This window comes from Ornithodoros turicata, chromosome 3 (genome assembly GCF_037126465.1).
Source record: "Ornithodoros turicata isolate Travis chromosome 3, ASM3712646v1, whole genome shotgun sequence".
Classification (NCBI taxonomy): domain Eukaryota; kingdom Metazoa; phylum Arthropoda; class Arachnida; order Ixodida; family Argasidae; genus Ornithodoros; species Ornithodoros turicata.
This window is the reverse complement of record NC_088203.1, coordinates 55,895,168-55,910,476: the sequence shown is the minus strand read 5'-3', so window position 1 is coordinate 55,910,476 and position 15,309 is coordinate 55,895,168. Positions and strand designations below refer to the sequence as shown.

The 15,309-nt window shown below is 43.3% G+C and overlaps 1 protein-coding gene across 2 annotated transcripts; it reads left to right on the top strand.

The window, feature by feature from the left end:
• The first annotated feature begins 1,233 nt into the window (after positions 1 to 1,233).
• On the top strand, positions 1,234 to 8,649 carry LOC135387112 (uncharacterized). 2 transcript variants are annotated; one of them, XM_064616497.1, is made up of 8 exons: positions 1,234 to 1,418; positions 1,483 to 1,612; positions 2,232 to 2,339; positions 5,661 to 5,868; positions 6,507 to 6,556; positions 7,558 to 7,630; positions 7,716 to 7,881; positions 8,390 to 8,649. In XM_064616497.1, the coding sequence occupies exons 4-8, from the start codon at positions 5,664 to 5,666 to the stop codon at positions 8,520 to 8,522; spliced, it is 627 nt and encodes a 208-aa protein (XP_064472567.1). In that variant the 5' UTR covers positions 1,234 to 1,418; positions 1,483 to 1,612; positions 2,232 to 2,339; positions 5,661 to 5,663; the 3' UTR covers positions 8,523 to 8,649. The 2 variants fall into 2 exon arrangements, with proteins under 2 accessions (XP_064472567.1, XP_064472566.1); XM_064616496.1 differs by having other exon boundaries at positions 1,234 to 1,612.
• Positions 8,650 to 15,309: the final 6,660 nt, after the last annotated feature.

Below are 15,309 nucleotides of genomic sequence, written 5' to 3'. Positions count from 1 at the left end.
ATTAAGAATAGCACTACTCCCATTCAAGGCAGCACTATCGTAAAGAATGTTCCTTGTCAAAAAGAAAAAAAAACTACATGTAGAAGGAAAACATGACAGAACAGGTCAGGGCATGTCAGCGCATGTTTGTCAGACAACAAGGGGGAAAAAAGCAAAGAAAAACACTTGAACAAAGCAAAAAACCAACATCAAACTATTTCTGAGCACACGCACTTATCTTATTCAAAAACAGTGCTCATCATAAATCCGTCCAGGACAATACATACCATTTTTCTATTGCTACACTTTTTTCCAGTAACGGTCAATGCATTGCTACAGACTGCGTGACGTCATCACATCCTGCCTGAAGAAGACAGCGGCAAGGACAAACACTCCTATTATTTATTGAATCACAAGATTATTTCCTTTGTCTTCATGATATTCATTCTTACATTAAAATTCAACAAAAAAGCACACCAGTAAACTACCACTGTTCGTTTAAAATAATGAGTTAGTCCACTCAACATCATCACCAGGCTTATGTAATACACGACCCTTTCTATGCTCGTATACTCATTGTCTGAGGCAACACCTGCGAGCAAAAAGGCGCCAAAGCCGGGGGGCAAAGTTCCATTCGCGCTCGACGGAGGACTAGACAGAACGCCTATACGGGAACATGATGGCATTCCCACCATATTAATGATTATTACATTGCAGTTTAGAAAAACTACTACAAAACTATAATTTTAGGAGCCTATTAAAATTCTACTTTCTATGGAAACTATAATTGCCCTATTACTTGGATCGCTATTAACGAAGCGCTCCAATTTTTTCTCTCTTCCCATTTCAGCCTTGTCATGCAGTGAAGCAGACTCACATCCAAAATAATTAATTTACACTGAGGGTGCCGTGCTTCAGGAATTCCTATCCTGCGCTCAATTGCAAGCATTTATTCACGGATACCTTTAACAGCTGACTTCCTCAACATACCGAGCTCCTAACAACATCTAACAAACAATCAGAGAATCCCTCTTCTCAGCTGTATCATGCGACTTTCTTCTGCGTAAAATCGGTGATTTGAGGAAGAGAGCAGCGAAAAATTGCGCGCACTTGTGCTTGACTTAAAAAACCTCAAGCATATGCTAATAAACTAAGGAAAAGACACTCATGTCTGGTATCTGATAGTGCCACATACACAGACGCATTGCCCTTGCGTAAAGAAAGCACAGGACAGGGATACACAAATTTCCTTACACTGTAAAAAGTGGTCTTATTTTACGGACGACTTTGCAGACAAAAGTCTGTAAAATTTTGCGGCTCGTGTCTGTAATTGCCTTTTACTACATGAAATCTATTTTCTTGACCAAGATGGCGTCTCTCGTTTCAAGCGACCAGTGCGCTGATCAGAGTTATTTGTGCACTGTTTAACCGCCATTCAGGTAAGATTCGCTTGTTGTTTCGTGTCAAAACAACATGAAACCGAAATCGAAATTAATATTGCAGGTGGCGCCGTATTCGTGCTGCGCAGATCATGTGACGGCTGCTTGGCGGTATTTTGGCAGACGACAGTACAAACTACATCTGCTGCATGTTGAAGTTTGTTACGGCGGCACTGCTTCTCCAAACTTGCATTGTAAGCAAACGATAAAAGAGTGAGTAAATCAGAAAAGGAACGAGTACTTTAGGCAAGCGTGCATCTCGCATTGGGCACGGAATATGTTGCGCGGCGTCGGAAAGGCCTAACTGTGTGGCCGAGTTCTCGATTATCTGGCCCTTCTGTATATGATACCCATAAGGTAGAATCTGGATGTCGGTCACGGGTGTTATCTGTTCTAGCTTCTTGGGAAAGTGTGCCAGCTTATGGCTGTAGCGACTCTAGATTTGTTATATATAATATGTTGGTCTGTGAATGCTGTGATATGCTAAGTGGTAGTCAGGCAGTTCTCACTTCCTTTGCAGGGCACTTTATTGATTTTATTTGTCGCGGGAATAAACAAGTAAGGCAAGGAGTGGCTCATTGCAAACCGTGATTTAAGTGTGATGTATTATGTTTTTCGGCGTACTGGGTTACGGAAAGAGCGGCAGGACTCGTGTATTGTGTGATTTCCCCAGTCTCAGGGTTCGTTATGAAGATAGGTTACGGACTTTTGTGAAGTATTCGCCGCGCTTTGTGCATGAACGCGTGAACTGGTGTGGCCACGAAGCATATTACAAAGTCGACAGTATGTAATTGTCGTTCACATTTTCCGCAGTTGACTGACTGTAAAAGCCGCAAAAGTGTTAGCGGTGCAACGAAAGACATTCGTTCCTGTCGCGGCTGCTGTCCTCTCCTGTGTGCGCACTGTTGCGCTACATGAAAGGTGAGCAAAATACAGTGCAGTACCAGCTTGTGGTGCGCTCTCTGCCTCTTTCTCTCTGTGCATGTGGTGCATGCTGTTTCTCCCTTTCTCCTCCTTTTCTAGGCCGAAATGTATCCATGTAGATACTGTGGCACACAGCTAGCTACTCTTACCGCATATGTCAGCCACCAAAGATGTCACCTGAATACTAACAACCACAGATATCCATGCTACTCTTCTGCATGCTCATCCACATTTAGTACATACTCATCGTTTACTCACCACTGTCATCGGTATCACCAGCAGGGAGATACTGCAGTGTGTGACGCACCTGTAGTGCACTGTCCTGCAACACTGTGTGGAAAATTATGTTGCACCAGTGAGATTTCGCCCCACATAAGGTCTCATTTGGACAGTGGCCAGAGTGTTCCATGCCCTTTCTCTTCGTGTCACAGGCAGACCCCATTCTCTACTAAAAATGCATTTTCAATCCATATGTCGCGGTATCACAGGGGCTTGCATGCACGTATGTCTGCTTCTTGTACTGTTCAAGCTAACAGCTTGGGAGCACAAAATGAGACTCATATAGCAGAGTCAAATAATGAGACAGGCCAAGCTGATGTTCCCAGCTACAATGCGGGCAACTGTCCTTTGCCTGATGGCAGTGAAGAAAATCTAGTTGCACGTCTTGCACTCAGAATGATGTCCAAAGAACACATACCATCATCGACCTGTGATAAAATTCTGGGGGACATTGCTACAATCTCTGAAGCAGGTATTGACACCATGAAAAATGCAATATGCCTGACAATTGATAAGTACGAGAGTGGAGGTGGAAGCTTTGCTGAGCTAAAGGATGCCATCATCTCTGACATTGACTCACATTTCCCTTTCAAATCTTGTGCCATGGAGCAAAACCTGTCTACCCCATACCGAAGGATGTCATATTTTAGAAAACATTTCAAATTAATTGACCCTCTTGCTGTGTATCTTGGCAAGCATAACGGGCAGAAATGCCACTACCATTACGTTCCTTTGAAACTGAGTTTATCACGACTTCTTCAAGATAAGTCAGTCCTGTCACAGCTAGACGAATTCCACCCAGTCTGTGTTGAAGGAGTCCTTCATGATTTCACCGATGGAACTCGTTTCCAAGAATTGCAGGCTGTGGCAGATGAAAATGTCCTGTACCTAATATTGTACCAAGATGCAGTTGAAGTTGTCAATCCTCTGGGTTCAGCAAGAGGTGTTCACAAAGTTATTGGGATGTACTACACATTGGGAAATTTCAACACTGCAAGCCGTGCAAAGGTGGATCCGTTGCAAATGATTTTGGTCTGCACAGAAAAACACTTTAAAAATTTTAAAGCAGAAAAAGTGTTCTCAAAAGTAGTCCAGGAGATAAAGGAACTCTCAACATGTGGATTCTTTGTGAATAACAAGCATTACAAAACAAAAATTATGTGCATAGCTGGAGACAACTTAGGAGCTCACTTTGTTGGTGGATTTGTGGAAACCTTTAGTGCACAGTACTTTTGTAGGTATTGCCTTATTGACAGAGATACATTTAGAAGAGACCCAAGTGCGGTGGGCGAACCTAGGACCTCCCAGAACTATTCTGATTGTGTCGCATCATTGCAGGATAGTGGATGTGATCACTACATGGGTGTAAAATATGATTCCCCCTTCAATGACATTGAACATTTTCATGTTATTGGAGCGTTACCCCCATGCATAGCACATGATCTGTTTGAAGGAATTATTAGTTATGACCTGGCACTCTACCTTCAGCACATTGCCAAGAACTACCTTCCACTATGCGTTCTAAACAAAAGAATCAAGGAGTTACCACTGGGTACTCATGATGCAGCTGAGAGACCACCTCCCTTAAAACCAGGCTTTTCGAAGCTTTCTGGTCATGCAGCAGAAAACTGGTGCCTCATCCGTTTTATGCCCCTGCTTGTTGGTGATATTGTTCATGTATCTGACCCTGTGTGGCAACTTTGCTTGCTCCTAAGAGAGATTGTTGAATATGTGTGTTCCCGTACTATCTCAGTGGCACAAATTGCATACATGAAGGAACAGATTGAGCTGTATATTGAAACTTTTGCAGACATTTTTCCCAATAGTAACTTGAAGCCAAAGCACCACTTCCTTTGCCACTATCCTCAACTTTTCCTGAAATTTGGTCCCCTCATTAATATGTGGACAATGCGTTTTGAAAGTAAACATGCATATTCAAAACGTGTGGCTGTCAGTTCGCATAACTTCAAGAATCTGACGAAGTCACTTTGCATAAAACACGAGCTGTTACAAGCCTATCTTGCAGCTGGAACAATCTTTCCACCACGGATTGTTGTGGGAGCTCCAGCTCCGAATGAGCCCACGTTCTCATATGAAATTATTACTACTTGTGAGAAAGAACTGTGTGGATCACGATGGCAGCTTTTGTGCAAGGTGGAATACTGTGGTACAATGTACAATAGGGGTCTGTTTGTTACACTGTGCAGACTAGAGGGTAAAATCCAGTTTGCTAAAATTGAGGCTGCTGCCGTTGTAGGCGAAAATGATGTGTATCTTATTGTGATGCCCGTCCAGTGTGCTTTTCTGAGTGACTTGGGCATCTATGACATTTTAAGCGTCACATCTGGTTCACAACTGCAATGTGTTCAGATATCAACGTTACTTGACTTCTATCCTCTGGTTCAGTACAAGTTTGTTGATAAAAGAGTCTTAGTTTTGAAGCATGCTATATTTGATAACTTCTCCTAAGGAATGTCATGATCTGTGTGCCGCTTCACCCTTTCTTAGGGAATAATACCAATCAGATTAGGTGCAAAGTGTTGGACTCCAATGTTTTTGCATACTTCTCTTTGCAGTTGCTTTTCCAATCTTTTACGTACCCCCACATTCTGTGGCTTCTGTCATCCTTAATGTGGCTTCTCCATCCAATGATTTATTGCTGCTGCCTCTATGCGGCTTAAGTTGTATACGTTTTTCAGACGCAGGTTACCATTGCTTGTGGAACCTAGAATGCAGTGAATTGTAAATTTTTTTGTTTATGGAATAAAGATGTTTGAAAAAAAAAAAAAAAGTATGAAGAAAAAGTTAACCTTACACAGTGACCAAAGAATGCTTGATAAATGTTCAAGTTACCAATGCACACGCTTTGCACGAAAGACAGGGCGTACTATACAAGCCACACCGTTCAACAAACCAGTATGCTTATAGTAGAGCACCTAATTGCGCAGAGTAAGGATATTGTTCAACCATTTGATACTGTTCAATGCTGGCATGCTGTACAACAAATGGAAAAAGAAAAGACATTTATATATTTTTCAGGAAATGGAATCCCTGTCTTCAGAGATTATTGTTGCTGTCCGTCATATCCTTCCGGACTTGCACGAGAATGAAGCTAGAGCTCTATACCAGCGCCTCGTCGAGCTTGGCGTAAAGACCCTTGAGGATTTGAATTATGTGGAGCACACAGAGCTGAAAGGCGTACTCAATGTGGTCAACAGCAGAAAACTCTTGAGACTCTGGAATTCTGGTAAGTATAAACATACACGCACATATATATACGTTAAAGAGGGTGAGATATCGGACTGCTGTGAAGCTGAATAAAAGTAAATTGATAAAACGTGGGCAACAGATTATGGGAAAGTTAACAAAAGCTAGTTAGTTAGAAAAGTTAACAAAATAAAAAATAAAAATAAAGAAATAAAAAAAATAAACAAAAGCTAGTTTATTGAGTGAATAATTTAACACAGAAGCTGCAACATATTATGAGGCGTTTAAAAAGCCATCTACGTTTCAACAGTGACACAGTCTTCAGCTGGATAAAACTGTTAGAAATGTAGCACGTGGCTTAAGTAGGCTGTTGAAGTGACGTCATGGTGGGTTGAAGTACACCACATGGCAGTAATGATGTCCTTATTCTTTATCTTGAGCAGTTGGACTTTTATATAGGCATACCTGATTAAATATTCTGATGAATAGTATGAAGGCCATATCTTTTTTTACAATTTTATATTTTCCATCTATCAGCAGGATACTTCACCTGTTGTGGTATTTTCTTGATCAGTTAAATATCTTACTATGGTGATAAGCAGCTAAAGTTTTACAACCTCCATTTAATTCGAGCATGCTTCTGTTTTCTCACCCTGTGTTTCTTACACCCCTCTGCAGAGCCACCATCTGAGCCACAAAATCATCGTGAAGGTCAACAGAACTACCTGGTAAGAGAACAAGCAAGCACGTCTATCGGCAACACACCAGTGCAATCTATGCCACATTTTAACTGGGAAGAGAACTTTAAAATTCCATTTTCCCGAGCACGGCCACAGCTTCTTTCAGCTTTGGAGACAAAGTCGCCATTCAAAAAAAGTGACTTGCTGGATTTCGTCAGAGTAGTCTGTGCAGAAATTCAACAGTTCGTGCAACACCCAGGTAGAAAGAGCCTCGCTGTTGTAGCTAAACGGATAGTATTGACATACCCTGATTCTTTGCTCGACCGCATTGATGGTACCATTGTAGGCACAGGGTATGACAGCCTTTTGAAAAGGCTTGAAAACCGGATATACAACGAGAATAGGGAAAAGGTGCAGACAGATGAAGAGAACACACAAAACCCACACAATTTGAAAAAACGGCGCTGCCAGGACCAACTGACAGATTCTCATGGCTGCATAGCATGGAATCCGGGTGTTCCGGAAGGGGAAGACATGACACATTTGGAAGCCGCACAACTTAAGCTGCAAAATATGGCTGACAACTTGACATGCGACATTAACGAAGTACAAATATTGATGAAGAGAACATACTGCCTTCAGCGCAGAGATATTATAAAAATCTCAGAAACACCAGTTCTGCACCTGCAAATGAAGTGGCCTTGGCTCTTTATCACAAAGTGCTTTTACGACCATTTTGAGCAGCTCACTGGGTTGAACTGCACTGAAACACTAAAGTCCACATTCGAAGAGAAAGGCGAATTAATTCTGCGGTTTCTTGCTGAGTCTGACCGAGCACCTGTAAAAGAACACCTGCAAAGTGCAAAAAGAGCTTACCTATCGAATGGCACAGGCTACGCAAAGCTTATTGGACTCCTTGGAGGTTTGGCAGCGTATTTTAGTGAGGACTTAAAATGCATTGTTCTTCAGGAATGTGTGAGTTTTTCTAGGGTTCTCTGAAGTCACTGGTGTGCAGGTCATATATTACTTTACATTTTTATCCCTTGAAGGTCTCCCACATTTTGGACGATCCTCAAAGTCAGGTTTCTGAGCTGCCAATCACACCAGTTATTATCTCATGTGGTGCGTCCAGTAGCTTCACTCTCTGTTGGGGCATTTTTTTCACTAGCACCTCCATATTGCTACAGTTGAGCTCTTGCTTTTGCAGGGACTCTGTTTCACGCATCATCTTTCAAGTTGCTGGTCGACAAGCAGATCATCATCTCAGATATTATCAACTTCTTTGATGCTGTCTGCCATCTTGTGGCAGCCTACTTTATATTTGGAGTTCAGTACCCTCAGGAGGCTGAGGCAACGTTTGAGTTCTTGCAGCGGTAAGGCCGAACACTTTCCTAAAATCTATTTTCCTTCCTGCGTCATTAAACTGATTCAATGTTACATACAGGCTTGCTGCTGTCTCTCCAAGGTGGCACCACAGTGCACTGTTGTCTAATGTGAATTGATAAATGCTTTCTTGGTGAGCAAATTAGAGCTAAGAATGAGCTGCGGATGTTTGAATGTGAATAGTGCTTTTATGTCACTTACCCCTCCTAGGAATTTAATTAACCTTAATGCTGCAAGAGTCTAATGTTTTAATGCTTCAATCTACACTTATGTGTGTTTTGTTGTGCCCTGTAGGCTAGACAAAGACGAAAGCAAGCTGATGCACGGTATTTGATGTTGGCGGCAACATTTGCTTGGGGATAAGGAGACACACAAGGATAAGTGAGTTTACATTGTGTGGTGTTTTGTGTGTCTCCTCGTCCTCAAAGAAAAGCTGCTGTCAACTTCACTGTGTTTCCTGAAAGCACAAACATATACAAGGTCTTCAAATATTTCTAGATGCATGTTTCGGATCAATCCTCCAAGCACAATCCAAAAGAAACGGAAAGGACCGAAAGGATCTATCCTGAAAGTGGTGTCACTAATAAGCAACCTCAAAGAATATGAAAACTCAAAGTGGGCCACCTTCTGAAGAGCTACCAAGAGAGTCACCGGACAGGTTTTTGTTTTCGTGTGGCGAAGGCTATTTTCTTTATATTTGTGTAATGAACCTATTCAGCATATCACAATAAAAGCTCCAGCATGGACACGTATTTGAATGCTGCCTGACTCCACTCATCTCTTCTCTCCATGGGTTCCTACTTAGGCAATTGGCGATACAGTGTAAGGGATTCTGGCTTTGTAGGGAAAATTAATAGTATTCAAACAAAAAGTAAAAAGAAATAGTAATTGTCATAATATTGTTTGTAATTGCAATAATCAATGTAAAAGAATTTACGTACTCAGTGTAATTTTACGCAAAAGGTTTTCTTTTTAAAGCTTCATTGGTATAAACCAATTTACAAAATTGATGTAATATAACATAATCTCTGTTACTTTTACAGACTAAATCGCTAGTAGGACTTACTCCTTTTCTGTTATTTTACTGACATCGTCTGGGTTACGTTTTCCTATACTTTTTCCGTAAAATAACAGAGAAACTTCTTAGAGTGTAGGTGAGCAGGGAAAAGGCTTAAGACCTCAGGTCACCACACATCGCCACGCGGCTAGCACAACATGGCACCAACAAGATACTAGCAGCGGGAAGAACTGCAACACGGCTAAACAAGTCCAGACATGCCATGATGACGTCACAAATCAGGAAAAAAGCACACGCATGCACGCACAGAGGACAACGCATTAAACACACGGAGCGCTCAGGAATAATCGTAGCGTTACCGCACATCGCTACGAAACTCAATGTCTAACACAAGACGACAGCAACAAGATATTAGCGAAGGGTAAAAATTGCAACACTACTGAACAAGTCCAGACATGCGACATCGCATACAAAACACTGCTCATCGGGGAAAAGGCCTAAGCCTGCGGCGGATCATCATAGAGCATACACAACTTCATTTTTCTATTTCGCGTAAACTAAACGCGGTCTGCTTGGAAAACGACGTACAAATTTTCTTAGGGAGCAGAGAAATATAGAAATTTCTACTCCGTGCTCAGATACCAGCATTTCTGCTCAAAAACCTGCAAAATTAAGCACTGCTTACTTCGTCAAGATATCGAACACCCAACAAAATCAAACAAACAACCCCACTGATAGAACACTATTCAGCTTTTACGCAGGACGCTCTCTTCTACATAAAAGTAGAGAAAATAAGAAAAGAGCAGCGAAAAATTACGCGCACTTTTGCTCGCATAGCTATAAGAGAAAAAATAAATAAATAACGACGCACACGCTAATAAGCTGTGACAAAGACACCCATTTCTGCTATCAGATAATTATTGCATAATGCTAAATACTCATTTGCATTGTCCCTGCGTGAAGAAAGCACAGGACAGGGATACACAATTTATCTTAAGCGAGCAAGGAAAGTCTCTTCTACTCGAACAGCTTAATACCATAAAGTCTGAATTTTTGCAAAGAAAATAAAGCTTGAACAGTGCTACGAACGTAGCGCTGTTCAAGCTTTATTTTCTTTGCAAAAATTCAGACTTCATGGTATTAAAGCGACTATGAAACGATTTCTTTCTTCGTTTCGTTCGAAAGAAGACATTTTTCTGAGTCTAGAACCGAAATTTTACTTTCGTCGCGCGAGCGGATTTCTCGGGAGCGAATTTAAACGGAGCGGCGAAGGGAGGACAGCCTGCGCCGCGCCGTGGCGGGCTGCCGAGCGGAGACACAACGGGCTACTTGACGCGACCACGGCCGGCTCAGCAACACGTCATCGTGACGTGTCGCCGAGCCGAGGAATCCCGCCAGGAGCATGCGCCGTAGGATCCCGCGTATGCGTTCATCGGGAGTGGAAATCTCCATGACGGCAGCTTTCGCGTGATCGGCAGATTTAGGCAGTGGCGGCAGCCACAGCGCGAGCTCGCGGCATTAAACACCGGTGACGTAACGGGGAACCGAAGTGCGGTCCGTACAGTTACACCATCGGCTGGGAAAGATGCGCGGGAGAGGAGGAACGCGGAAGAGACATTTCCAGCGCGCGCTCCTCGCAGAGTGGAGCGATTTCGTCCGGAAAAATTTGTGGCATATTAGTTTCTCTGCGGGAAGAACAGTTTCCATCGAAAAAAAGTATGGGGGTTCGGGAAATTTCATAGTCCCTTTAAGCTGTTCGAGTAGAAGTGACTTTCCCTGCTCGCTTAATATAAATTGTGTATCCCTGTGCTGTGCTTTCTTCACGCAGGGACAATGCAAATGAGTATTTAGCATTATGCAATAATTATCTGATAGCACAAATGGGTGTCTTTGTCAAAGCTTATTAGCGTGTGCGTCGTTATTTTATTTTATTTTCTCTTATAGCTATGCGAGCAAAAGTGCGCGTAATTTTTCGCTGCTCTTTTCTTATTTTCTCTACTTTTATGTAGAAGAAAGCCTCCTGCGTAAAAGCTGAATAGTGTTCTATCAGTGGAAGTGGGGTTGTTTGTTTGATTTTGTTGGGTGTTCGATATCTTGACGAAGTAAGCAGTGCTTAATTTTGCAGGTTTTTGAGCAGAAATGCTGGTATCTGAGCACGGAGTAGAAATTTCTATATTTCTCTGCTCCCTAAGAAAATTTGTACGTCGTTTTCCAAGCAGACCGCGTTTAGTTTACGCGAAATAGAAAAATGAAGTTGTGTATGCTCTATGATGATCCGCCGCAGGCTTAGGCCTTTTCCCCGATGAGCAGTGTTTTGTATGCGATGTCGCATGTCTGGACTTGTTCAGTAGTGTTGCAATTTTTACCCTTCGCTAATATCTTGTTGCTGTCGTCTTGTGTTAGCATTGAGTTTCGTAGCGATGTGCGGTAACGCTACGATTATTCCTGAGCGCTCCGTGTGTTTAATGCGTTGTCCTCTGTGCGTGCATGCGTGTGCTTTTTTCCTGATTTGTGACGTCATCATGGCATGTCTGGACTTGTTTAGCCGTGTTGCAGTTCTTCCCGCTGCTAGTATCTTGTTGGTGCCATGTTGTGCTAGCCGCGTGGCGATGTGTGGTGACCTGAGGTCTTAAGCCTTTTCCCTGCTCACCTAAGGAAATTTGTGTATCCCTGTCCTGTGCTTTCTTTACGCAAGGGCAATGCGTCTGTGTATGTGGCACTATCAGATACCAGACATGAGCGTCTTTTCCTTAGTTTATTAGCATATGCTTGAGGTTTTTTAAGTCAAGCACAAGTGCGCGCAATTTTTCGCTGCTCTCTTCCTCAAATCACCGATTTTACGCAGAAGAAAGTCGCATGATACAGCTGAGAAGAGGGATTCTCTGATTGTTTGTTAGATGTTGTTAGGAGCTCGGTATGTTGAGGAAGTCAGCTGTTAAAGGTATCCGTGAAGAAATGCTTGCAATTGAGCGCAGGATAGGAATTCCTGAAGCACGGCACCCTCAGTGTAAATTAATTATTTTGGATGTGAGTCTGCTTCACTGCATGACAAGGCTGAAATGGGAAGAGAGAAAAAATTGGAGCGCTTCGTTAATAGCGATCCAAGTAATAGGGCAATTATAGTTTCCATAGAAAGTAGAATTTTAATAGGCTCCTAAAATTATAGTTTTGTAGTAGTTTTTCTAAACTGCAATGTAATAATCATTAATATGGTGGGAATGCCATCATGTTCCCGTATAGGCGTTCTGTCTAGTCCTCCGTCGAGCGCGAATGGAACTTTGCCCCCCGGCTTTGGCGCCTTTTTGCTCGCAGGTGTAGCCTCAGACAATGAGTATACGAGCATAGAAAGGGTCGTGTATTACATAAGCCTGGTGATGATATTGAGTGGACTCACTTATTATTTTAAACGAGCAGTGGTAGTTTACTGGTGTGCTTTTTTGTTGAATTTTAATGTAAGAATGGATATCAGAAGCCAAAGGAAATAATCTTGTGATTCAATAAATAATAGGAGTGTTTGTCCTTGCCGCTGTCTTCTTCAGGCAGGATGTGATGACGTCACGCAGTCTGTAGCAATGCATTGACCGTTACTGGAAAAAAGTGTAGCAATAGAAAAATGGTATGTATTGTCCTGGACGGATTTATGATGAGCACTGTTTTTGAATAAGATAAGTACGTGTGCTTAGAAATAGTTTGATGTTGGTTTTTTGCTTTGTTCAAGTGTTTCTCTTTGCTTTTTCCCCCCTTGTTGTCTGACAAACATGCGCTGACATGCCCTGGCCTGTTCTGTCATGTTTTCCTCCTACATGTAGTTTTTTTTTTCTTTTTGACAAGGAACATTCTTGACGATAGTGCTGCCTTGAATGGGAGTAGTGCTATTCTTAATAATTTTGTGATTCATTTAGTTCAGAGAGTAACCACAAGGGGGACAGGTGCATGGCTTTATCCAGTCGAGGAACAAAGCGACATTATTCAGTTAGCTGCCAGGCTATCGGAAGGGATGGACATGTCTCGATTAGCTCGTTGTATGTAGGCATTGAAGGTGTTAGGATATTTTGTTCTTTTGAAAGTCTAATTTAGTAAGACTTTGGGAATGAAATGCTTAATTCCTACAATCTCCTCTCATGTATGGCGCTCTTCTGCAATAGTTCCCTATGCAATCATTATAGTAGAATAAAGGAAATAATCTTGGGATAGTGATTCAATAAGTAACAGGTCCCCTGTCTAGAGCGTAAGCGTCCTTGAGTTACGCACCTGCATGATGACGTCATACCGCGATACTATTGTTTCAGGTTGACCTTGTCTAGAGGAGCAATAGTGAAAAAAAAAAAACAGTGTAGCCCTGAGACAATAGGATGACGTCACGACCAATGAGAATGGCCTGCAGGGGGCTCAAGGATTCACTTCTCTCTTGGACACTGGCGGGTGTAGAGACGTTAATTCTGATCCTAGCAATTGCGTTGATCGTCAGTGGAAGAGCATAGCTTAGGTGGGGTTTTGTCTGCCTCTGATGGGGTGCGGATGTGTGGTTCGCCACTGGTGAATGGTGTTCGACGATGCAGGTGGATTTTGTGACGAGCGGATTTACAATGAGGGAATGTAGTGTACGTGTCCGATGATAGTGAGTGTCTTTTCACTCTGTTCAAGTGTTTGTTTTCCTCTGTTGCCCAACAGTCGTGCGATTTGTCCTGACGTGTCGTGACATGCCCTGATATGCATGCTTTCCTTTGTTGACGCTTTGTATTTTTTCTTTTTTGATAAGGAACATTCTTAATCTTGACGATGTCAATAGTGCTGCCCTGAATGGGAATAGTGCTATTCTTAAAAATTTCGCGATTAAATTAGTTCAGAAATCAACCGCAAGAGGGACAGATGCATGACTTTATAGAGGAGAAAAAGCATTGCGACTCAGTTCCCTGCCTGGCTGTCAGATAGAGTAGACGCATCGTTCTGCGCTCCTTGTTACCCGTACTCTGTGTTGATTTGTTGAGTGCCTAGTCCTCTTATTAGCCATAGATGGAGTTACGTGTTAGCATATTTTGTTCTTTTGCAAGTCTCATTTAGTAAGACTTTGGAATTCCTACGATCAGCTTTCATGCATAGTGCTCTTCTGCAATGGTTTCCTATTCAATCGTTATAGAAGAATAAAGGAAATAATCTTGGGATAGTGATTCAATAAATAATAAGTCCCCTGTCCAGAGTGTACGCGTCCTTGAGCCACGCAGGTGCATGATGACGTCATGCCATGGCTTCATTGCAGATTGACCTTGTCCAGTTGTGTCGACTGTGTGAAAAAAAAGCAGGGTAGCCTTGGGACAATGGGATGACGTCACGACCAATGAGCAACGCAAGAAGAGGGCGCAGGAATGCTCTCCTCTCTTAGCCTCTCGCAGGTGGTCGCCGCAGGTGGCGGTAGGAGCGCGCAAAGAGGGCGCTAGGAGCGCGCGCGCATGCGTAGCACCCGTAGAGTGGCGCTTACGTCAGTCCAGCTCTGGCTAAGTGGGGAGAAGACGTGCGGTCGCTCCGTCGTCACTTGATCCCTGGCTGTCGACGAGAGCGGACGCTCCGTCGCAGCGGGGAAATAGGTGAGTGATTTACCGATGTTTGCGCGTTGTTTTACCGTGGTCGTGTTAAGCCTTTTCTCGCCGTACGCGAATGTTTAGACTTGTTTAGTGGCGTCCAAGCCTGTTGACGCATGTTTACCGTCGTGTGGCTAGTGGTTCCCGCCTTGTGTTAGCCGCGTAGTGTTGTGACGCTGTGGTTAGGCCTAGTCGATTGCCTTAAGCCTCTTCCCCGATGTGTAGTGTTTTCTCCGTGCTGTTTAGCAGTAGCGGTTAGGCCTTTCCCCCGCGCTCTGGCATGCTTAGACTTGTCGCGCAGTGTTGCCTTTTTTACGTGTCGCTAGTACTTTCTTGTTCTCTGTCTTTCTCGTATAGAGCTACGATGCTGGCGCCATCTGGTGTGATGGCTTGGAACTAGCTTGCCACCTGCGTCTGCAACCGTCGTGCTCCAGTCGCCCGCACCGGCGTGATTTCTTCAAGATGGCGTCGTTGATTTTCAAATAAATTATTTCCCACTGTCTGCTTCCTTTCTATCTAGTTTTTTATTTCCTACAACTCGAGTTTTACATTGAAAATCCACGACAAGGAGGAGGAGGAGGAGTGTCGTTGGGAGGAACCCGAGAAGGCTGCCTGCCTGATTAGGCGGCATGTTTCTCGGGAAGGGAAAGATGGTGGAGAGGAGGAAAGGGTGAAGTGGAAGACCGAGCGGAATCCGCTCGGGGGGAGGATAGCTGCGTCCATGGGCCGACTTCAGGGGAACTGTGCCGGCATACGCCTATTACACATCTGAGGGAAACCCAGGAAAAACCCCAGACGGCACAGCCGGCCCGCGGATTCGAACC

Coding starts and splice junctions, on each gene's coding strand:
- LOC135387112 (XM_064616497.1), top strand. CDS start 5,664: ATGGAATCCCTGTCTTCAGAGATTATTGTTGCTGTCCGTCATATCCTT. Junction 6,557..7,557: donor AAGGTCAACAGAACTACCTG/GTAAGAGAACAA, acceptor TATCCCTTGAAG/GTCTCCCACATTTTGGACGA. Junction 7,882..8,389: donor ACGTTTGAGTTCTTGCAGCG/GTAAGGCCGAAC, acceptor AAATATTTCTAG/ATGCATGTTTCGGATCAATC.